We start from the raw sequence: 23607 nt of genomic DNA on the forward strand, positions 1-23607 counted from the left end.
TATGCTGGGAGATGGCACTTTTTTGCAGATTTTCTATTGCGGTTCCCAGATTCTTATGCTTGAGCAAATGAAACAGGAAAATATCATGCATCTGAATTGCCTGATGCCCTGGCGTTCCAGTCCCTGACAGCTTGGGTTACTTCTTCTCATTTTGGTTCTGTTACTTGTCGCATCAATTTTGTGGCATGTTCTCTTAGCCATCTCACACCCATGGCAATAGTTTTCAATATTCTACACTTTTTAGGCTACTGTCCCTACCATAGCCTTATGTATTCCAGTCCACCTTTCCCCACTTTCTTTTTTAAACTCCTAGGGCCTGTCTTCACTTGTTACCCAGCAGGTCTATTCCTCATCAAACGCTGTGGGGATTTGAAGGGACAGGTAAGCAGGTTCCCTAACTCAGAGTTTGTCATGTTAGATGGCAAGTCCTACAGTGGACAACTCACCCTGACCAAATCAGCAGTCAGGGTCAGCCAGTGCTCAGTTTGTGTGTGCATTGTCCCAGCTCTGCGCAGAGAGCTAGTACAGCAGACCTCCATAATATTACCCAGAAAGACCAGACTCCGATTGGTGGCAAAGGCCCTCGGCCAGGTTTATTTCCCTTAAGACACAGCATTAGCACCCTGGCTCTATGGTTACATGTATGCTATGAGTGCCCAGTGACATGGGCTCAGCTCAGTCAGCAGCAGGATTTTCTATTGCCCCCCCCTATAATTTCTCCTTTTATACACTGATACAATCAAATTACGTATTACAATCCCGTCATGGTTAGTTACCAACCCTACACCTTGTTCGTGCTGGTTTGAACAAGACATCTCCATCCATCATTTTAGCCTCCTCTTTGTCCTACTTGGGGTTAGTGTTTCTCTGTACAATCTCCTAGGATTGTGTTTATTCCATAACTATGTTGTGGTGTACCTGTACTAGCCTTCTGGAATGTGTTTACATTAATACCCTGTACCTAAAACTTCTTCGGAATGCCTGTGTTTTAGCAATACTAGCTCTGCTTTGCCTCGTTCATTTACCAGACAGTGAACGTGTAAGCAAGCATCTGCTTTTTAAGAGAATGAATTTCGCTCATAGCTTTTTTTTGTTGACTTTGGTTTAGGCCTCACACCAGGCCCTGTGCTCCAGGCTCTCTCTCCGATACAAAGGCTAGCAGCATTGGGGGAGGGAGCCCTTAACTAAATCCATCTACCCTCATTTTTGTTCTCCATCTTCCTTTCCTTTGGCCCAGAAAGCAAATGCCCTCATAGGTAGCAACTAAATGAGAAGCAGGAAATGTGGAAGGCACATTTAATCCTCTGGGAGCAGGCACTTAAGGAGCGACTGAGCAGCTGTGGTGTCTTGAAGAGGGTACATAGGGAAATCCCAACTCCTTATCAATAAGGCAAAACGATGAGATGAGAACTCAAGACTGAGGGAAGAATTAAAAAGGAAAGACAAGAAAGGAGGTGGGGGTGAGTATCACAAAAGTATTTGGTACAAGTGTGATTGCACATTCCCCCTCCTGGCCCACTGATCACAAGGAGGGCATGTCCCTGCGGTCCTGATTACAGACATTTATCAAGACACTGAAGTAATCAAACCCTAAAGGAAATCACAGCTCTTCTGGCAGCAGTTAGGGCAACAGATGTGGGAGGTATCCTCTTCATATCACATAGGGAGTATCCAGTACAGCCACCCCAGCTGCCACCCCGCCATCTGCATGCTCAATTGCCTTGGTTCGCAAGAGGTGACCAACGTGCTTATTCACCACAATGTCCTTCCCCTGCCTGCAATGAAAGGCTAAAGTGAGCAGCTGCAAAATTTAAAGCTTTATGCAATGTGTGGCATTTCTACTGATCCTAGATCTGGAGAATTCTAACCTGGTCCCCCTCTGCCACAGCCCTGGGCAATAGGACATGTGTAAAACACTTTGGGCTTCTCTTCTGTTGACAGATTTGTATTACTGTAGCACCTAGGAGCTGTAGTCCTGGGCCAGAATTCCACAGTGGTAGGAAATGCACAAACAAAAAAGATAGACCCTGCCCCCAAAAGATTAGACGTGCGCCTGTTTCAGGAGGAGTACATCTACCTAGGGAACAATGTAATAATAGCACTGTCATATCCATTATCCCTGGTCACAGCCCAAGAAAGAGCTATACTGGCAAATTAAATTCAGGAAATTCATTAGACTTTGTGCCTTCAACGCATGGCAGGGAAATAAGAGGCAACCAGGCCTGCCTACCTGCCTGAGATTAGGGCAGGCTGGCTGCGAGAGGGGAAAGAAAAACATTGTTAAGTTAAAATAGTTTTAAAACTAAGAAGTTTCCTATGGCACTAGCTCCATTTTTCAATTTTAAAAGAAGTTTCTCTTGCCCCAGGTATGTTGACTACTGTTTGCATTGGGCTTGTACAAAGGCTAGTCAATTTCTCATCAATTGCACTTTAGTTCTTCCTGACTAGCATATGCTGCAGTATTTGGCTATAAGTATTGCTGGGGAGAATATATATATATATATATATATATATATATATATATATATACATATATATTATATGTATATAATGGGTTTCTATTTTGAAATCATGGCAACATTTCTAGGGACCCTGGAGGGGTTGTTTTTGTCTATACACAAAAAGAAGAGGAAAGTCAAAGCATCAGCTGATGTAGTATCAAAATACATAGTACAGGGAAAACTGTACTGTAAGCAGTATTGCTCAGTATCATAGTCCATTCAGTGAAAACCTCTGGCCTGGAATGTATTTGAGGCTGCTGCACAACTCAGCACCACAGGGCACACAGAGACCTTGCAATATTAATCTTTTTCTCTGTGGCCCCAGGCTCATGAAATTCCTGCAGGGCCTAAGATCCTGAAGATGACACCCTTGGAAATCAAGTTTCTAATCTTTTTTTTTTTTTTTTTTTTTACTTCAGGCTGTTTATGTTCCAGTCTGCTGGCATGAATTCTAGTTGTATTCTGGTATGGTCTGGCACTAGCTGGGAGTGCAAGTGTGCCAACGGTTGGTGTCTGTGTGACATGCACAGAAAGCTACTGACAGAGGTGATGTTGGAAGACTTGTATTTCTGTTATGAACTCACGTTCACCCACTTGTCTGGCTGGTGCGGCTCCATTGTAATGCCTGCTGCTCAGAACTGTTTTAATTTACCAAAGCTGAGGGGATGGCAGAGACGGGACACGGCAATATTGCAAAGAAAGCCAACTTCTCACCTGACGTAGACGCCAAAGACCCCCAACTCAGAGACACATTCTGATATTTTCAGGGGACTGTGAGCCCTGAGCAAGTAATTCATCGATGTCTGAGGTGTGATCTTATCCATTAGGATATAGGAGGCCCTCTCAGGGCTGTCTTTAATCTTCTCCAGAAGTTGCTTGAGCTCTTCCCCATAGAGATTGTTCCCTGGTAACATACAATCATACATTTCAACAATTCCCCACAGCAGAAGCCATTAGATCCAGTTGCATTAGGTGGCCCTGAAGAAACCCCAAATGGTGCAAATGTGAACACCCACCCATTAAGCAACATGGATGGATGCAATCACCACCCCCTGGAGACTGCACTGGCTCTCCATGGAATTCTAGATTCAATTCTATGAGCCTGGTTTCCACTAGTCTAGGTCCTGAGATTCCTCAGTGATCGCCCACCCCAACAACTGCAATCAGCAGCACTAGCAATAAGGGGATTGCACAGGGGCTGGCCCATGGCTGCATAACAGCCTGCAGGTTTGAAAGACAGGTTAAAAAGACATCTCTCCATGTTCAAGGGACAGGAAAGAGAAGGAAAACCAAAGCTGACCAGTCAACATAGGATGTTGGATGCTTGTACTACGTGGGCAAGAATAGAAGGGAGAGGGCGTAAGATAAAGTAAACTTGCTGGGTGAGATTTTGTGCTATGCCTCCAAGAGGTGCAACACAACTCACAGCCAACAGAAGGGGGCTAAAATGGCTTTAAGCCACTTTTGTGTCCTAATGCCACAGTTGGTAAGAGGAAAGCCGAAGTATTACATACACCAAATATGGCGTTATAAGGCACCTTGCCTGTTCCATGTATCTTACAAGCACTGCAATGAAAATACAAAACAAATATCCTAGAGAAGTGCAAAGGCCTGATCCTCCAGACAGGCTGCTGGGCTCTGTAGCTTACAAATCACATAGCAAGGAAGTTGAATACCTCCGCCTTCCCGCTGAGGCTTTAGGACATATCGTTCTGGATCAGCAATGGCCATTGCAACCACCTTAGCACCTTCTTCGTCCTAGTGGGAGACAGAAATAGCAATAACAAAATCCCTGCAATATTCCTGTCCTTGTTTCTATCTCCAAAAAGCAGCCAGTTCATTCTGTACTCCAAAATTGAGCAGAAATACCACACTCCACCAAATTCACTGGAGAGGCCAGAAAAAAAAAAAAAAAGACTTGAAGTCTTAAATTTGGCACTGTGTTTAAGAGAGGGTTTGTTAAATGCTTTTTTTGACTACTCTCCTAGTGTACTGTAGTTTTTAACTGAAAGGTCACACAATCAAATGAAAGCAGGTGTGAACTAAGTAGGAGACAGAAGTGTTGACTTATGCACCACACAGATGAGACTACTTACCATATCCAGGGAATAGAGGCCAGTAAATGTCGCTCTTATCCGAGCAACTGCCTCAGCCTGGCTGGGCAGTAATCTCTCCACGACTCCTGGCTGGCTCAGCTCCTGCTGAACTTTTTTGGTCCCAACAAGTTGGGTAGCAATGTCAGGACACTTGACTGCTTTGGACCTTTCAATCAACAACCGTGCCTCCCAGTTCTAAGAGGGAGATATAGCAAAAGTCACTTGAATTAATCTAGGTTCCCTGATCCCCCACATGTATTCCACTTCCTATAGTTAAACATTCTCATGCAGCCCCAGCGGGGAGGAAAGGGGCACACGGAAGGCATGCAGACCCGAATCCGTGGGGGTCCCTTGCTACTGCTGGAAGAAGCACTAGCAAATGAGCCATAGGTCAGCCTGGATATTCTCCACTGGATTGGCACAGACAGACAGCTCAGCACTGGTGGTGATGATTAAGTTCTACGCTCTGGTGCTAGTCTGAAAGTACCTTATTGCCTAAAGCCTCTTAAATAAGGATAAAAATCCATTTCAGACCATGTACTTTTCCAACATGGTCCTAATGCAATACTCCAGGTCAGACATTATCTCTAGTCAGAGGGTTAGCCCTATTCATTACTAGTGAATGTTTCCCCTTCAGCTTTGTAAAAGCACTGAACTGCTTCTATAAAACATGACAACAATGTGCAGTAGAAAATTCTTTTGAGAAGAAATCTGTTCACACGCCCCAGATATTCTCCAACTCAGCACTATCTGAATGCCAGGGGTACACTGAAGAAGCTCAGATAATTAAGGGATTTAATTTACAGACCTGAGGGACGAATGACCCCGTTCAGAGTAACTGCACTTGGTGTTTGCTTTTTAAATAAAAGCAGTCAGTACCCACCTGTTTGTTATAGTTCTCTGGCATGTAACCTTCTCTGTAATACACCACTGCAACCTCTTGGCCTTCCCTAGAATAAAAACCATCATATCAATCCATCCTCCTCTAGCCCTCAGGCTGTAACAGGGATGGCTTTCCCCCCATGTCTCAAAGCTAACATCTAGGAAGAACAATACACATATAAACAGCTCTGCGGGTAATGATTAGCTAGTGGGACAAGCAACAGATTATGGAGCCAGCTGTGTACAGCACGCATGCAAGGCTTTTCACAGAAGAGTAGCTAGAAGCCTCTGGTTATGCATCAGAAATGGAGCATTCAGAACATACAATCAGACAATCTCCTTCTAGAGCAACAGTTATTCAGCTTTTTAAAAGCACCTCCTGTCCCAGTGCACAGATCATCTCCCCTCCTATTTGTTGTTGCATAACATCCCTGTGGCAACTAAAAAAAACTGCTTCTATGGAGAAGTGATGGTAGGAAAGTTCTGATGTATTTTTAACTGCATTTAATACCACCAGCCTTCTACTCTTGATCACAGTAAAAGCTAATTGCACTTTGGGTGAAATCTTGGCTCTGTTGAAATTAATGGCAAGCTCCCATTGAAGTCAATGGGGCCAAGATTTCATCCACTGTCTCCTTGACATCCCCTCACACCCTTGCCAGTGCTCTTCTGCTACTAGTTCCCCTTCTCAGCTCTCCTGCACATACTTCTCTGCTGGCTGCTTCCCTTCTCTAGTGAAAATTCATATATTTTAAAACCAGAAGTGACCATTATACTGACCTCCTGTGTAATTCAGGCCAAAGAACCTCACCCCGCAAACTTTGCATCAAGCCCAAACGCCACACCAACTGCCTTGTCCTCCTCTCCCTCCACTACCCCTGGATATACGGTTTGGTTTTCTTCTCTCCAGGACAATCCTCTCCCACCAGTGGCTCTGGTTGATAGCTCTGGCTCCATCTGCTGCTCTGCAGAAGTGGTCCAGGGTAGATGCATCAAGACTGTCCTCTTTGTTTCTATGGACACCCAGATTTTTCTTTGCAATGAAGAGCCTGGATGCGACACCACCAGCTGGAAGAATGAGGCAGCACTATGTGACCTGCCTTCTCTCTGCAGAGGACTAGCTAACACTCCATAGACCACAGTTTGAGAACTACTGTCTTAAAATACTGGGAGTTGTTCTTCACAAATCACTGGAAGAGCAGTTTGCCCTAGATTTGCATGAAGTCTCAGATATGAACAACTTTGATATCCTGATAATGAAGGTGATCTTGGTATATCCACTCTCCAGTTCAGCAGCTACCACAAGACCAAGCTCTGGCTTCACCAATTCTGTACGTGATCAGTGAGTAACAGCCGGAGAAACTAGTTATTACCAGGAATGATTTAAAGGGATTCAGTCAATAAGAAAGGAGGAATTCCTGGAGGAAGTGTACACATCGTTTGATATACCTCTGATTAAAAAGTCGGGGTGGGGAGAACATAACCATAGAAACATCAAACTGACCTGTGTCAGGACTCCAGGAGACTGAAGAGCAGAAATAGTGAGACTTTCTCCAACTAATGAACAAGTTGGAGGTTATAAAAACTGAGTACAGTAAGGAAACAGTGCTTCCTATGGTGGCACAAATAACTATGAAATAAAGTTCTCCCAGTAAACATATGTTCCCATGAGAAACGTGTCTCACTGCCGGTCAGCAGAAGAGTCTTCTTTGAGGCACCCTCTAGAACAGTGTTTCTCAATGACTGGTCTGTGGACCGGCGCCAGTCCCTAAGATCTCTCTGACACACTTTAAGAAGGCAGTAAGCCAGTCCCTGGTACCAAAAAGCTTGAGAAACACTGCTCTATAACAGCTACGCTGTTTTTGTACATACACACACACGAAACAGGCCATCCTGCTGGGTCCTCAGGGCTGTGGTTCAGAAGAGGGAATTTATGCCTCCATGTGATATTGGATTAATTTTATATACGCAAAAAAAAACGCAGAAACATTTCTAAAACTATTTCAGTTCCGGTGAATCCAGAAATAGCAAGCTCTGGATTTCTTATTGAAGAGGATAAAAATGTAAAACCTACTAACTCTCAAAAGAGAGGGATATGCCACCAATTTGGATTGAAAGTTGCCATTTACTGAGTGTGATGTAAAAAGAATGTCTCAGACCCACCTCTGCCACTCTGGGGTCACATCTGTGCCTAATGCCTGTTTAAGAACACAGCAGAATGTTGTGGCAGGGCCTTGGCAAGTACTTACATGTACAGTCTCCTGTCATTATCTAAAGATGCCTTTTCAAACACATCTTCAAACTGCCTCCGGATCACCCGGATATTCCTTTAAGAGAGGAGTGAGTCACTGAACTTGGCAAAGAGACAGATATCTGCAAGTGAAATCATGAGTGGAATTTTCCTCTAGGACTCTAAAGCCATTGGGGATGTAAAGGGTAAGGTTTGCTGGCTTCTCTTTCCTTCTTTCCAAGGTAATTTAACTCTTAACAGATTTTCCTCAGCACCCAGAGGTCTTAAATACTGGTGAGGAGGCAAGGTAAGACCGTGATGGGCAAACTTTTTGGCCCGAGGGCCGCATCTGGGTGGGGAAATTAAATGCAGGGACATGAATGTAGGCCTGGGGCAGGGGATTGGGTTGCGGGAGGGAATGCGGGGTGTGGGAGGGGGTGCAGTGTGCAGGAAGGGGCTCAGGGCATGGGGAGTGCAAGTGCAGCAAGGGGCTCAGTGCAGAGGAGGGGTGCAGGGTGTATGAGGAGGCTCAGGGCGGGGGGGGTGCAAGTGCAGCAAGGGGCTCAAGGCAGGGGGTTGGGGTGCAGGGTGCAGCAAGGGGTTGGGGTACGGGGTGCAGGAGGGTTTGGGGTGCAGGCTCCAGCCCGGCACCGCTTACCTGGAGCAGCTCTGGGGTGGCAGCAGCACGCACTGTGGCCAGTGCAGGCACCCTACCTACCTGCCCTGTCCCCGCTCCGGGAAGCGGCCGGCACCACATCCCTGCAGCCCCTGGGGGGTGGGGGCACGGGGGAGAGTAGAGGGCTCTATGCATTGCCCTCGCTTGTGGGTACCTCCCCCAAAGCTCCCATTGGCCACGGTTCCCCGTTCCCGGCCAATGGGAGCTTCAGGGAGGTACCCACAGGCAAGGGCAGTGTGTGGAGTCCTTTGCACCCCCCTTCCCCAGGGGTCACAGGGATGTGGTGCCAGCTGCTTCTGGGAGCGGCGCAGGGCCCATGAAGCCACAGGAGAGGAAATCCCGTGGGCTAGATCCAAAGCCCACCCCTGGTCTAAGAGCATGTCTACTGTCCAAACTGAAATGCTAAGTAACCCTAACACAAGTGATTAAAAGCATACTGGATTTTTAAATGCTCAGTTTTAATAATCTAAGGTAATACTAGGAAGACATGAAAGGTTTTTTTTTTTTTTTTTTAAATGAGTTGTGATCTGGGTCCTTGTAAAGTGGAATTAAACAAATTATTTCATCCTAAAACAATAAACAGTTACCTGGTCCACAGCTCATTTTCTACGCAGCGTTGGTCAAAAATATTCCTTTGGGTGTCTGCAACCAGGACCATCACCACAGCCCTGAAACATACACCCCAAAAACTGCATCAGAGCCTGAAACACACCCCACATAGAACTATGGACCGCTAGCTAAAGATTTCATCTTTTACATTCACTTTGGTGGTGTGTTGCTTGCAAGGCTTTCCAACTGATGTTCTTTGCTAGTTCCTAGTCCACTTCCAAAGGGCAGTGCCAGGTGCCATGTTACTAAAAAGCAGCTCTGGGCAGGAGCACAAGGGGAAGAAGTAGGAGGATTCAAGAATGGTTACAAAAAGTCTTCTAGCAGTACAAGCCTTCCATGCCTTTTAGGGAGCACCTGTGGGCAGCTGGATACACTGAAAGCTCATGCTCCAAAACGTCTGTTAGTCTATAAAGTGCCACAGGATTCTTTGCTGTAATTTTACAGAAAACAGTGTTTGGCCAATCCAGTAACTTTGTGCTCTGAAGAACAGAGATCCTCCTTCCCTGGGATGGTAGGGGAATGTGAGCTCTACAGAGTTAAACGAAGTGCTGTATGCATTAAATAGACCCCTTTTAAAAGGTGCCGTTTGAGAAATAAACACGTACTCATCCTGACATCTTCCCACAGGCTACTCCTCCCTTACCTGGCTGAACCATAGAGTTCCCAAGCTTTCGCAATGCCCAAGGCAATCCCTTTGCATGGATTATTGTCCAGTAACTTCAAGGCTTCCTTGGACTTCCCCAAAACATTCAATATGTGCCTGTGACATAAGAGAAATCACAAAATCACATGGTAATCCCAGCTGACCTAGGATTTGTAAAAAAAAAAAAAAAAAAGATGATCAGAGAGTTTGTTGATATTAAGAGGTTACGACAGGGTGTATACAGTACAAGAGAGACAGAGCATGCAGACTGATGGTTTGCTGAAACCTCCTCACTAGCTAAGCAATGAAGTATCCTGGTCTGGCCTTTGTTTCAAAGGGGTTCCCTTACCGATGCACAGCGGTGGTTCTTGAAGTAAGGCCTCCGAAGCTGGCAGCAATGGTGTTTATTTCGATTTGCTTCAGTGCTGGAGTGCCATCTGCGCCATGGTCAATCATATAATCAGAGCGATTTATTCCTAAGAATACTGACTGAATGAGAGGGAAAATAAAATGCAAAATATAGCACACTGTCATTCCTCCACACCTCTGACCAGCATAGTGAGGCCCTTCACTTACCACAGGCCACTTTGACAAGTTCACTTAAAAACCCTCCTTTTTTAGGGCTGGATCCTGCAATCTTCACTCTGGTAAAATAACCACCGGTGTCAAGTGGAGTTTTGGCAGAGTAAAGACTGTATGTTGGGTCCTTAGCCTATTTCCTACATTTATTTGGACAGACATCATCAGAAGCCCATATTTCCCTCTTCCATATACATCTCAGGGCAAGAAAAGGTAACTGATATAACTGTGTTACAAAAACGAGTCCGGTGGCACCTTAAAGACTAACAGATTTATTTGGGCATAAAAACCCCACTTCTTCAGATGCATGGAGTGAACATTACAGATGCAGGCATTATTATACTGACCCATGAAGAGAAGGGAGTTACCTCACAAGTGGAGAGCCAGTGCTGACAGGGCCAATTCAATCAGGGTGAATGTAGTCCGCTCCCAACAATTGAGGAGGAGGTGTCAATTCCAGGAGGGAAAGTTGCTTTTGTAGTGAGCCAGCCACTCCCAGTCCCTATTCAAGCCCAAATTAATGGTGTTAAATTTGCAAATGAATTTTAGTTCTGCAGTTTCTCTTTGAAATCTATTTCTGAAGTTTTTTTTGTTCAAGTATGGAGACTTTTAAATCTGTTATAGAATGTCCAGGAAGACTGAAGTGTTCTCCTTCTGGCTTTTGTATGTTACCATTCCTGATGTCCGATTTGTGTCCATTTATTTTTTTACGTAGAGACTGTTTGGTTTGGCCAATGTACATGGCAGAGGGGCATTGCTGGCACATGATGGCATATATCACACTAGTAGATGTGCAGGTGAATGAGTTCCTGATGGTGCAGTTGATATGGTTGGGTCCTCTGATGGTGTTGGATATGGGGACAGAGTAGGCAACATGGTTTGTTACAGGCAGTGATGAGCTGCTAAAATCTTAACAACCGATTCCCTATAAAAAGTTCTGATTTAAGGGATGTGCCACAGCATGTATTTTTTGTACCAATAGGGTTACCATACGTCAGTATTTTCCTGGGAGGAATTTTTAATAACTGAAAAGCGATTTAAGAACTAGAAAGCCTGACATGTCCAGGAAAATACAGATGTATGTTAACCCTACCTAAAGTTCTTTTTTAAAAAGATGGGGCTGAACTAGAAATGAGCTCCTTTTCACATGTGTGGGTCCCCGCCACTCCCTTGGGGTGTGCTAGGGTGACCAGATGTCCCAATTTTATAGGGACAGTCTCAATTTTTGGGTCTTTTTCTTATATAGGCTCCTATTACCCCTCACCCCCGTCCCGATTTTTCACACTTGCTGTCTGGTCACCCTAGGGTGTGCACGTGTGGGTCCCAGCTGCTCCCTGCCCCCCCTCATTGAAACAGGTGTGCAGGGTTACTGCCCTGAGAACTGCAGGGCACTAGTGGACATGGGGCTGGCTGCAGACAGGGGCGTGGGGCAGGGCAAGCTGGAGGCAGGGAGTGTGACACGGGATGACTGCAACAGGGGCTGGCTGTGGGCAGGTGGTGAAGACAGGGGCTGGCTGCGGGTGACTGCGGGCAGGGGGTGGCTGCGGGCAGGGAAGGCGGAGTGGTGGTGTAATCACACGGGGAGAGCGGCTGGAAGCAGCCCGAGCAGCAGGACGCAGGTAGGGACTCACCAGGCAGCAGCAGGAGCCCCAGGACTAGAGGTCCAAGGAGCAGCAGCAACAGGCCCAGGAGGCAGCCCACATGGCTCCCGCAGCACAGCGCAGCGCTCCCCAGTGGCCGGGAGGAGAAATTACAGGCTTCCCAGCCAGAGCCCATCAAAGCTTCCCTTGCAGGGAAGCCAGTTAACAAGCGGTTCTAAAACCGCTACTAAATTTAACAACCGGTTCATGCGAACCGGCTCCAGCTCACCCCTGGTTACAGGGATTGGTTCCTGGGTTAAGAACATAAGAAAGGCCGTACCGGGTCAGACCAAAGGTCCATCTAGCCCAGTATCTGTCTACCGACAGTGGCCAATGCCAGGTGCCCCTGAGGGAGTGAACCTAACAGGCAATGATCAAATGATCTCTCTCCTGCCATCCATCTCCATCCTCTGACGAACAGAGGCTAGGGACACCATTCTTACCCATCCTGGCTAATAGCCATTTATGGACTTAGCCACCATGAATTTATCCAGTCCCCTTTTAAACATTGTTATAGTCCTAGCCTTCACAACCTCCTCAGGTAAGGAGTTCCACAAGTTGACTGTGCGCTGCGTGAAGAAGAACTTCCTTTTATTTGTTTTAAACCTGCTGCCTATTAATTTCATTTGGTGACCCCTAGTTCTTGTATTATGGGAATAAGTAAATAACTTTTCCTTATCCACTTTCTCAACATCACTCATGATTTTATATACCTCTATCATGTCCCCTTAGTCTTCTCTTTTCCAAACTGAAGAGTCCTAGCCTCTTTAATCTTTCCTCATATGGGACCCTCTCTAAACCCCTAATCATTTTAGTTGCTCTTTCTGAACCTTTTCTAGTGCTAGAATATCTTTTTTGAGGTGAGGAGACCACATCTGTACACAGTATTCGAGATGTGGGCGTACCATGGATTTATATAAGGGCAATAATATATTCTCAGTCTTATTCTCTATCCCCTTTTAATGATTCCTAACATCCTGTTTGCTTTTTGACCGCTTCTGCACACTGCGTGGACATCTTCAGAGAACTATCCATGATAACTCCAAGATCTTTTTTCCTGACTCATTGTAGCTAAATTAGCCCCCATCATGTTGTATGTATAGTTGGGGTTATTTTTTCCAATGTGCATTACTTTACATTTATCCACATTAAATTTCATTTGCCATTTTGTTGCCCAATCACTTAGTTTTGTGAGATCTTTTTGTAGTTCTTCACAATCTGCTTTGGTCTTAACTATCTTGAGTAGTTTAGTATCATCTGCAAACTTTGCCACCTCACTGTTTACCCTTTCTCCAGATCATTTATGAATAAATTGAATAGGATTGGTCCTAGGACTGACCCTTGGGGAACACCACTAGTTACCCCTCTCCATTCTGAGAATTTACCATTAATTCCTACCCTTTGTTCCCTGTCCTTTAACCAGTTCTCAATCCATGAAAGGACCTTTCCTTTTATCCCATGACAGCTTAATTTACGTAAGAGCCTTTGGTGAGGGACCTTGTCAAAGGCTTTCTGGAAATCTAAGTACACTATGTCCACCGGATCCCCCTTGTCCACATGTTTGTTGACCCCTTCAAAGAACTCTAATAGATTAGTAAGACACGATTTCCCTTTACAGAAACCATGTTGACTATTGCTCAAGAGTTTATGTTTTTCTATGTGTCTGACAATTTTATTCTTTACTATTGTTTCAACTAATTTGCCCGGTACCGACGTTAGACTTACCGGTCTGTAATTGCCGGGATCACCCCTAGAGCCCTTTTTAAATATTGGCATTACATTAGCTAACTTCCAGTCATTGGGTACCGAAGCCGATTTAAAGGACAGGTTACAAACCTTAGTTAATAGTTCCGCACTTAGTGTTTCTGTGGTGTGGTGTGTAGTTGCTGGTGAGTATTTGCTTCAGTTTGGGGGGCTGTCTGTATGCGAGGACTGGCCTGCCTCCCAAGGTCTGTGAGAGTGAGGGATTGTTTTCGAGGATAAGTTGTAGATCACTGATGATATTCTGGAGAGGTTTTAGCTGGGGGCTGTATGTGATGGCCAGTGGTGTTCTGTTGTTTTCCTTGTTGGGCCTGTCCTGTAGTAGGTGACTTCTGGGTACCCGTCTCACTCTGTCAATCTGTTTCCTCACTTCCCCAGGTGAGTATTGTAGTTTTAATAATGCTTGATAAAGATCTTGTAGATGTTTGTGTCGGTCTGAAGGATTGGAGCAAATCTGGTTGCATCTTAGAGCTTGGCTGTGGACAATGGATCGTGTGACGTGTCCTGGATGGAAGCTGGAGACATGTAGGTAAGTATAGCGGTCAGTAGGTTTCCAGTATAGGGTGGTGTTTATGTGACTATCACTTATTTGCACTGTAGTGTCCAGGAAGTGGATCTCTTGTGTGGACTGGTCTAGGCTGAGGTTGATGGTGGGGTGGAAATTGTTGAAATCCAGGTGGAATTCTTCAGGGGCCTCCTTCCCATAGGTCCATATGATGAAGATGTCATCAATGTAGTGCAAGTAGAGGAGGGGCGCTATGAGATGAAAGCTGAGGAAGGGTTGTTCTAAGTCAGCCATAAAAATGTTGGCATACTGTGGGGCCATGCGGGTACCCATAGCAGTGCCACTGACTTGAAGGTATAAGTTGTCCCCAAATCTGAAATGGTTGTGGGTGAGGACAAAGTCACAAAGCTCAGCCACCAGGTGTGCCGTGGCCTCATCAGGGATACAGTTCTTGACAGCTTGTAGTCCATCCTCATGTGGAATATTGGTGTAAAGAGCTTTTACAGCCATGGTGGCCAGGATGGTGTTTTCAGGAAGATCACCAACGCATTGGCGTTTCCTCAGGAAGTTGGTGGTTTCTCAAAGATAGCTAGGAGTGCTGGTAGCGTAGGGTCTAAGGAGAGAGTCCAAATAGCCAGATAATCCTGCTGTAAGTGTGCCAATGCTTGAGATAATCGAGCATCCAGGGTTTCCAGGTTTATGGATCTTGGGTAGCAGACAGAATACCCCTGGTCGGGGCTCTGGGGGTGTGTCCATGTAGATTTGTTCCTGTGCTATAGCAGGGAGTTTCTTGAGCAGATGGTGTAGTTTCTTTTGGTACTCCTCTGTGGGATAGGAAGACAGTGCCCTGTAGAATGTGGTGTTGAAGAGTTGCCTGGCAGCCTGCTGTTCATAATCCGACCTGTTTGTTATGACTACAGCACCTCCTTCGTCAACCCCCTTGATTACAATGAACAGGTCAGATTATGAACAGGAGGCTGCCAGGCAACTCTCCAACACCACATTCTACCCAGAAATCACCTACTACAGGACAGGCCCAACAGGGATCCAAAGCCCACCCCTGGTTGGATCCAAAGGGAGTGGGAGTGGCTGGCTCACTACAAAAGCAACTTTCCTTCTGGAATCGACACCTCCTCAATTATTGGGAGTGGACTATATTCACCCTGATTGAATTGGCCCTGTCAATACTGGTTCTCCACTTGTGAGGTAACTCCCTTCTCTTCATGGGTCAGTATAATAATGCCTGCATCTGTAATGTTCACTCCATGCATCTGAAGAAGTGGTTTTTTTACCCACGAAAGCTTATGCCCAAATAAATAGTCTGCAGAAGAGAAGAATGAGGGGGGATTTGATAGCTGCTTTCAACTACCTGAAAGGGGGTTCCAAAGAGGATGGATCTAGACTGTTCTCAGTGGTAGAAGATGACAGAACAAGGAGTAACGGTCTCAAGTTGCAGAGGGGGAGGTTTAGGTTGGATATTAGGAAAAACTTTTTCACTAGTAGGGTGGTGAAGCACTGGAATGGGTTACCTAGGGAGGTGGTGGAATCTCCTTCCTTAGAGGTTTTTAAGGTCAGGCTTGACAAAGCCCTGGCTGGGATGATTTAGTTGGGTTTGGTCCTGCTTTGAGCAGGGGGTTGGACTAGATGACCTCCTGAGGTCCCTTCCAACCCTGAGATTCTATGATTCTATGAAATCTGTTAGTCTTTAAGGTGCCACCGGACTCCTTGTTGTTTTTGTGGATACCGACTAACACAACTATCCCTGATATATGGTATAAAAGAAACTTAACATCACAGGAAAGCCCTTAAGTGCTACTTCTGACACAGCTACACTGAACTGGAACCCACCAAAATGCTCTTTTCAGACTTTCAGAAAACAACATTACAAGTGTGTATAATCATGGTCCTCTTTCACACAAGTTTAGACAGTTTCCAGCAATACCCACCAAGAATACTTAGCGGCATGATTGCTGAATGGTCTCATAAAATGGGACAAGTTACTCTTTATGATATCTTGGCCAGTTACACCATAATCTAGAGAGTAATCCTATATATCCTCCTCCTGACTGAACAATTCGAAACCAACCTGTGGGAGAGATCTTTCAAATAACCAAAAAAACCCCAAACTTCCATTATGAAAGAAAGGAGGGTGGCAGCTAATGGGGGGAGAGGACTTCCTGTGGAATACCTGAGCAAACCCTTCTTTCAGAACTTGCTTGTAGATTTTAAAGAGATGAGCTGTGAAATCATCCACTTTGATGGTGCTAGAGAAAAAGAAAGAGTATACCAATCAATTTACATGGTGGAAGCTACAGGATACACTCCCCAGCACAATGCACAGGGGTGTGGTCAGACCATGCTCTTGAGCATTAGTAAGAGCTGCACAAGCTAAAGCCTCACCTAGGGCATTTACAATGTACCCTTGAGCATAAGGCAAGAGTTTCAAGTGGTCAGATAACCCTTAACCCGCCACACACAGCAGTAGGGACCCTAGTAAAAAGCTTCTCTGTGAAGAAGGTTCAGAGACTCAAAGTTAAAGGTCAGAAGGGACCATCATGATCATCTAGTTGGACCTCCTGCACATCGCAAGCCACAGAACCTCATCCACCCACTCTAGTAATAGACCCCTAACCTCTGGCTGAGTTACTGAAGTCCTCAAATCATGATTTAAAGATGTCTAGTAACAGAGAATCCATCATTTACACTACTTTAAACCTGCAAGTGACCCAGACCCCATGCTGCAGAGGCTCGCTCTCCCTCTGCAGCTGCCTTTGTGAATCTCTGTGAAGGAAGAGAGAAGACAAACAGAAGATAGAGAAAAGCAGCAAAGATATAGACCAAAAGTCTCCCCACTCCCATGGGGGTCTGGTATAATAATTCACAGTGCAAATTACAGGGGCCACCACCAAATTCACCTTTCGGTAGTTTACTGGCTGGACATGCTGCACATCACTGTACTCACTGCTGTATAACCCTTCTAGAAAGGGCCCATATATGTTCTACTCCAAACAACAGGATTATTTACTAGCAATAAAAAGAATGAGGAGTACTTGTGGCACCTTAGAGACTAACAAATTTTATTTGGGCATAAGCTTTCATGGGCTAAAACCCACTTCATCGATACTTGCAGTGGAAAATACAGTCGGAAGGTATATATACACAGAGAACATGAAAAAATGGGTGTTGCCTTGCCAACTATAAACACGACTCATCAATTAAGGAGGGCTATTTTCAGCAGGAGAAAAAAACCTCCTCCTTTTTGCTGATACAGACTAACATGGCTACCACTCTGAAACCTGTTACTAGCAATAAGTTGTTTACATGACACAGGCACAGTGAGGCAAGAGAAGCCCTTCCCATACCCCATTTTCCCATATAGATCGGTCTTTTTTGGAAGGCCCACAGAGACCCCAAAACCTTAATGAAAACAGCTAAAAAACCCATTAAATTTGAAGAAGAATGTAGAATCTAATGCACCTAACTACTTATGGACTACTGGCAACCATTTTATGAAAACTAATGTGGTGAGGAAAATGAGAGATTAGTTCTGTGATCAGTCTGGCAGACAGAGAGAGTAACCTGTAGCAGAAGTGGTGTATTTATACCCTTTGTCTGTAACCTGAAGAACTTGAGGGTCATCCATAAACTATCAGGAGAGAGACTGAGGGCCGCAACTCAAGAAGTAACAGCAAAAATGGACTAAGAGTAAGAGCAATAGAAGCTTTACATTTAAAATATGTGTTTAGTTAACATATACAGTACAATAAATACCTAGCAAGAGCGCGTTCCAGGAATTCCGCGTTCTGGCTAATAGTATCCACAAGTAGGTTAAAATCTTGCTGAACAGCATAGGCTTGTTCAAAGATGGTGCTTGGTACTACAGATGGGAGCAATGTAAAGGGAGCATAATTCACCACCTGCAGATAAGGGTCCAACAATGGAAAAGTCAGTCATTTCCCTCACACTTCCTTTCCCTAATGGACTGGGCTGAAGCCCTCTGAAAGCGTGGCCCAGACAGTCCCAATTTAAATTAAGTTAGTCCCAATTTAAAACAGACATAGTCTAGACTAGATCCTTACTTCATTTGTCCTTGACCAGACTTTCCCTCACAGGTTGCATGGCCTGAACTCTAGCATGTCTAGTTTTGAGCGTTTCACTTTACAAAATTTAATATAATGGAATTTGGGTTGGGAGACCTCAGGAGCAACTCCATAGTTACAATTGTGTTGAACTTTTCATTTAAAGGAGTATAATCTCGGTTTCCACTTTAATGATAGAATGTAGTCTCCAGATTTACAAGTACTGTTCAGAGAACGAATTAATTTTATAGTATATCCAGTTCTGAAATTTATCCCTGAGGGTATCATTATTTTTGACTCACTTTAGCTACTCAACTCCGGTCACTGCAAATTCCAAACTCCGTACACCTCTTCACTAGGACCACATCTCAGGCATAAGCCACTTTGGGCACAAGCCACTTTGAAAACAGCAATTTTATACAAAAGTTATTCTCCTTGTTTTTCATAACCTTTTGTGCACGCCAAGAGAAGCCAAGGCCTCTCTCAGAAGCCAATGTGTATGTCTGCTCTGCAACACTGCCTCCCTACTCCTCAGCATCAAATCCCTAGGCCAGGGGTGAGCAAATTACAGCCCACAGACTGCATCCGGCCCTCAAGCTCCTGCTGAGGAGCAGGGTCTGGGGCCTGCCCCGCTCCGGTGCTTCAGCCGAGGAGCAGGGTCGGGGGCTGCTCCATGCAGCTCCCAGAAGCAGCAGCATGGCCCCCCTCTGGCTCCAATGTGTAGGGGAAGCCAGGGGGCTCTGCTCCACATGCTGCCACCACCCCAAGCGCTGTCCCCACAGCTCCCACTGGCCGGGAACCACAGCCAAAGGGAGCTTCCAGGGTGGTGCCTGCAGATGGGGCAGCACACAGCAGAGCCGCCCAGCTGCATAGGAGCCAGAGTGGGGGCATGTCGATGCTTCCAGGAGCCACTTGAGGTAAGCGCCAACCAGAGCCTGCACGCTAAGCCCCAACCCCAATTTCGTGAGCACTCATAGCCTGCCATACAATTTTTATACCCAGATGCGGCCCTCACTCCAGAAAGTTTGCCCACTTCTGCCCTAGGCGGATGCTGATCTTAGAGATACTGACTGGACAGCAGAGCCAGCATCAGAACACAAAGATACATGGCAGAGACATACTCCACAGCATCACTGTCAGTCATCTCTTCCGTCTTCCTGCAGCCTGCCCATGGAGATGCCAGACAACTAGCCAGTCTTCAGCCAATACACAGTCCCTCTCTCTCTCTCGCATGCTGCTGGTGGACCTGATTAGGTCCACCAGCAGCAACCTGGTCTGATAGACCTTGCTTATAACACAAGAGTTCCCCTCTGGCAAGTTACAGGAGGTTCACCAAAGGGAGAAGTTTCCTCTCAAGCAGAGCTGGTATCCCTGCGAAGTCCAGGCCATTTCAGGTGACACCATCCTCGTCTCCTTGTTCAGGTATGGTGGTAGCTGAAGGTTCTTCAAAAGCAGAACCTCCCACTGACAAACTTCCTGGGATTCACCAGAGATGAACTCTGCTCAGATATTGGGAGCATGTCCATCACACCAGGACTGTCCCTGGGGAGAGTGAACACACAGCATGGACATCCAGTGCTCAGCCACCATATCCAAACTTCATGTTTTCTCATGTACAAATAAAACAGATTTTCATAATGCAGGTAGATCTCCCAGTAGAATATCTTAGTCTGACCACAGTTGGTATTATGGAGTGTGGTGGAAGCTTACTCTGCTATTGTCTCAACTCTGCTTAGTCTCCTGTGGAGCTGTGCAGTTATTGCAAAATATTGCATGTTTCATGACGACTCAACAAACAAGCCACATCACCTGCAACCATCTCCTTCCCAAGACCTTGTCCTATGGGGCAGAAATCTTGCTGAGTCATTTGATCCTTTTCCAAGAATGCATTATTTCTATGTGAGAACATGGAGTAGTTAAATAAGCTGAGCTTACATTCGATGAACTGGGTTCCTCTTTGGTCCTCATCAGAACTCCTTCAAGCAATGCTGCATCCACAGCGATTGCAGCTACCTCTGGAATGAGCTGCTCATTGTGCAAAACATCTTCCCATATGGTCAGGTGGGCAGTCATTTCAAATGCTAAAGACAGAAAAAAAGTCACTCACAAGACAGGGCAAGGGACCAGAGTCCAGTGCTCTTTACTTGTACATGGCCTAATCTTTCTTGCTTAGTAGGTGACGGTGGTGGGGTGCGAAGGTGGTTGTTTCATTTTAAATTAGACCAGATGGAACTGTAGTTTTCTTCTAGCTTTAGCAAGTTACCTTCTGTACTGAATTCTGGTCTGGAAATCAGAGGTGATATACACAGGGTTGCTGCACAGGCTCTTAGCATGATATGGGCCTTACTCAGCATTTCTCACACTAACTTCCCTGGGAGATTAGTCGAAATGCCAAACAGGTCCTCAGACCAGGCACTGTAACTATATTCCTGGGGCTTTTGACCCAACTAATTGCCCTATCATCACCTATTAAACATAATAGATGCATATTTTGATGGAAAGGTATTGCCAGAAATATAAAAACTGTCCTTGACCAGACTTTGTGGGGAGAAGTAGTAAAGCAGATACTCGTGTTTTCATGACCCTTAGAAAACAGATGCAGCAGAGAGGTCAAGGACTGACCCAACTCTCCTATCTGCACTATTGATTAGTACCTTGTTTGTGACCATCCAGAACATGGTTAGGACAAAGTTACTAACCACATGGCTATCCCCTTTTTACCCTGCTTATGAACAGGGCTGTAACACAAGTATCAGACATAACAAATTGGTGAGAGCCTATCATAACTGCCAAGCTACATCAGTGTAACTTGCTCTCAGCAGCAACAGTCTGGGAGAGGTACGAGAATGCACCAAGAACCACATTTTTGCACCACAGAGGTATGGTTGAGCAAGGAAATATCATGCAGTGTTGATGCACTGAAATATGTTAGTGCTGTAACTATGTCAAATGAGTGACACACCATTTCTAATTATGTGAAATGGTCCTACACACTGTACAGAAGTGGTCCCTCCAGGGCAGGGTTGAGGCCTACTGATGAGGCAGCATGTATGTAGGAAACTTGCATCATCACCGCTCAGGTTGTACTCTCTCTTCAGATAAACAGACTTCCCCATGGCACAGATCGTGACTTCTTTATGTGCCTTACAAAGCATTGTTCACATTTATTACAGCACTCTATACATGTAACAGAAGTGTCAATGGAGCCTTTCAAGGCACAATGTCACCTGGAGACATGTCATGTTAGAGCTTGTCTACACTGGCACTTTACAGCACTGCAACTTTCTCACTCAGGGCTGTGAAAAAACACCCCCCTGAGCGCAGCAAGTTTCAGCGCTGTAAAGCACCAGTGTAGACAGTGCACCAGTGCTGGGAGCAATGCCTCTCATGGAGGTGGTGGGTTTTTTTGTTGAAAGAGTGCTGGGCGAGAGCTCTCCCGGAGTTCTGCCACGACTACACAAGCCACAGCGCTTTAACGTTGCCAGTGTAGACTAGCCCTTAGGACTGCACAAGGCTACAATAGCTATACAGACACCTGCTTTAGAAAGGAGTCAGTCACTTAACCGGGCAAGTTGAAACAGAGGTCAGGATTTATGGTATGAGTTTCTCAGCAAGGCACACGAAGCCCAATGAAGTGCTTCTCCTTGGCCAAAGGACACCACACCCTGGACGTGTGCCATTTTGTTTATAAAGTAGTTGATAAACAATAAGCCATTTAAAATATACCAGTTAAGTTCATGACCTATTAAGCCAAGCAAGCCAGTCCTCCTGGGACAAAGGAAAAGCCCCCCAGGGCAGCTGCATGGACGTAGCAGCCCAACCGGAGCCCACCTTACCCACAAAGCTCAAAGCCAGCACCAGCGCCAGGCTTCCTCAGCTCTCCCGCCCTAAGCGGGTCGCAGCCGTTCCGGCCTCCAGGCCCGCACGGCCACGCCTGGCGCTGAGCGGGGCCCGGGGAGCTCCACGGCCAAGGGAGCGTGGGACCCGCTTTCGCTCCTGCCGGCCCCGGGCGTGCTGGGGCCACCCGCCCGGTCCGCAGCATGGCCGCGGCAGCGAGGCTCTGGGCCGGGCTGTGATTACCCCGGGTCACGCTGCGCGCTCCCCCGCCTGCCAGACCCCCGAGCCCGGCCGCTGTGAGGGCCCGAGGAGCGAACGGACCGGGGGGGGGGGGCAGAGTTCGGGACGCGGCCCAGCCGTGCGGGAACCCTCACCTGGGGCGGGCACCCGGGAGCGGGGGAAGGAGAACTGCCCCCCCCGAGAAGCGACAAGCCCCAGTACCTGGCTCGCGGCACCTGCCAGCTGCGCGTGCGAAGGGAAACGCGCTCCGCTCCGCTCAACCTTTGATAGGCCACGCCTGTCTCAGCGCCCAGAACGGCCCCGAGCGCCAGCCTTCTCCCATGATTGGCAGGAGAGTGAGTCTATCACCGTGAGGTAACGAGGAGGGGCGAGCTCCCCAGTGAGGGCTGGACTCTGGAACAGCTACAGAAGGAATCAATCGTAAGCGGAATGTCCCGCCTCCCTCCCCTGCGTACTCAGCCGCTCAGTGCGCCTGCGCCGGGCTCCCAACACATCGGCCGAGTAGCAGGGCGCGGAGCCGGGGTGGCTTCGTGCGCTGATCCGCTCGCGCCAGGCTGCAGCCCCCAGCCGGTGGGCGCCGGCCTCGCCCGGGGGCCTCGGGCCCTGGCGAGGCACATCGTTAAACACCCTGCCCGGTGCCTGCTGAGGCAGCGTCGCCCCCAATGCCCGGCCCTATGCGAGTTGCTGGAGGGCACCTTGGGAGCAGAGCCACTCCAAGCCTGTTTACTTGTACAAAGTGAGCAATGGTGGTAGTGGTGGGAATTTTAACTCTACAGGGAAGTTACAATATGTGAAGATATGCAGTACACAAACCCCTTAAAGCTTACATCAAAGAGAAAAAGATTCTCCACAAACTTTGTTGTTTGTCAAGGAAATCAAAACAATATAAAATTCCCAAAAGCCACAAATGCTGGACAGAATTCTGTGATGCTGGCAGCAAAAGCCAGGAGATATTAATTGTTTTGGCACCTATTGGATGCCTTTTCTAGTTTAGATGATGTGCCACCAATACTCTGACAGGGCCTGCTTTCAGAAATACACAAGAAAGTCGACTTTGACACGTCAGAGTTGTGAACCCGGGAAAGAAAACAGAAAATCTGATTAGACAGCATCATATTCACCTGCTTCCAGAGTACGCATGTCCTCCAGTAATTGGTCCTGTTGCATTGTTTGCTTGATAAAACACACAACACAAGAACCTTAATAAAATAGAAACACTGGAGAGAGCAACCAATCTCGGGGAGGCAGCACTTCAAAGAGGAGATGATGATATGTTGTGCAGAATACCTGTGGAAGACTTGATTGCTAAGGATGCAATTTATCTCTCAA

General features: G+C 46.5%; 1 protein-coding gene across 1 annotated transcript; it reads right to left on the reverse strand.

The window, feature by feature from the left end:
* Nucleotides 1-567: 567 nt before the first annotated feature.
* Nucleotides 568-22646, reverse strand: GSS (glutathione synthetase). The gene is made up of 13 exons (XM_039498377.1): nucleotides 22480-22646; nucleotides 20137-20282; nucleotides 17894-18039; nucleotides 16311-16386; nucleotides 9987-10126; nucleotides 9638-9754; nucleotides 8973-9053; nucleotides 7729-7806; nucleotides 5481-5547; nucleotides 4598-4792; nucleotides 4178-4259; nucleotides 3216-3405; nucleotides 568-1775 (listed from the first exon to the last, which is right to left on the reverse strand). Exons 2-13 carry the CDS (start codon nucleotides 20272-20274, stop codon nucleotides 1652-1654), a joined length of 1434 nt encoding a protein of 477 aa, XP_039354311.1. The 5' UTR covers nucleotides 20275-20282; nucleotides 22480-22646; the 3' UTR covers nucleotides 568-1651.
* Between the last annotated feature and the right edge of the window lie 961 nt (nucleotides 22647-23607).

This window comes from Mauremys reevesii, linkage group 13 (assembly GCF_016161935.1).
Source record: "Mauremys reevesii isolate NIE-2019 linkage group 13, ASM1616193v1, whole genome shotgun sequence".
NCBI lineage: Eukaryota > Metazoa > Chordata > Testudines > Geoemydidae > Mauremys > Mauremys reevesii.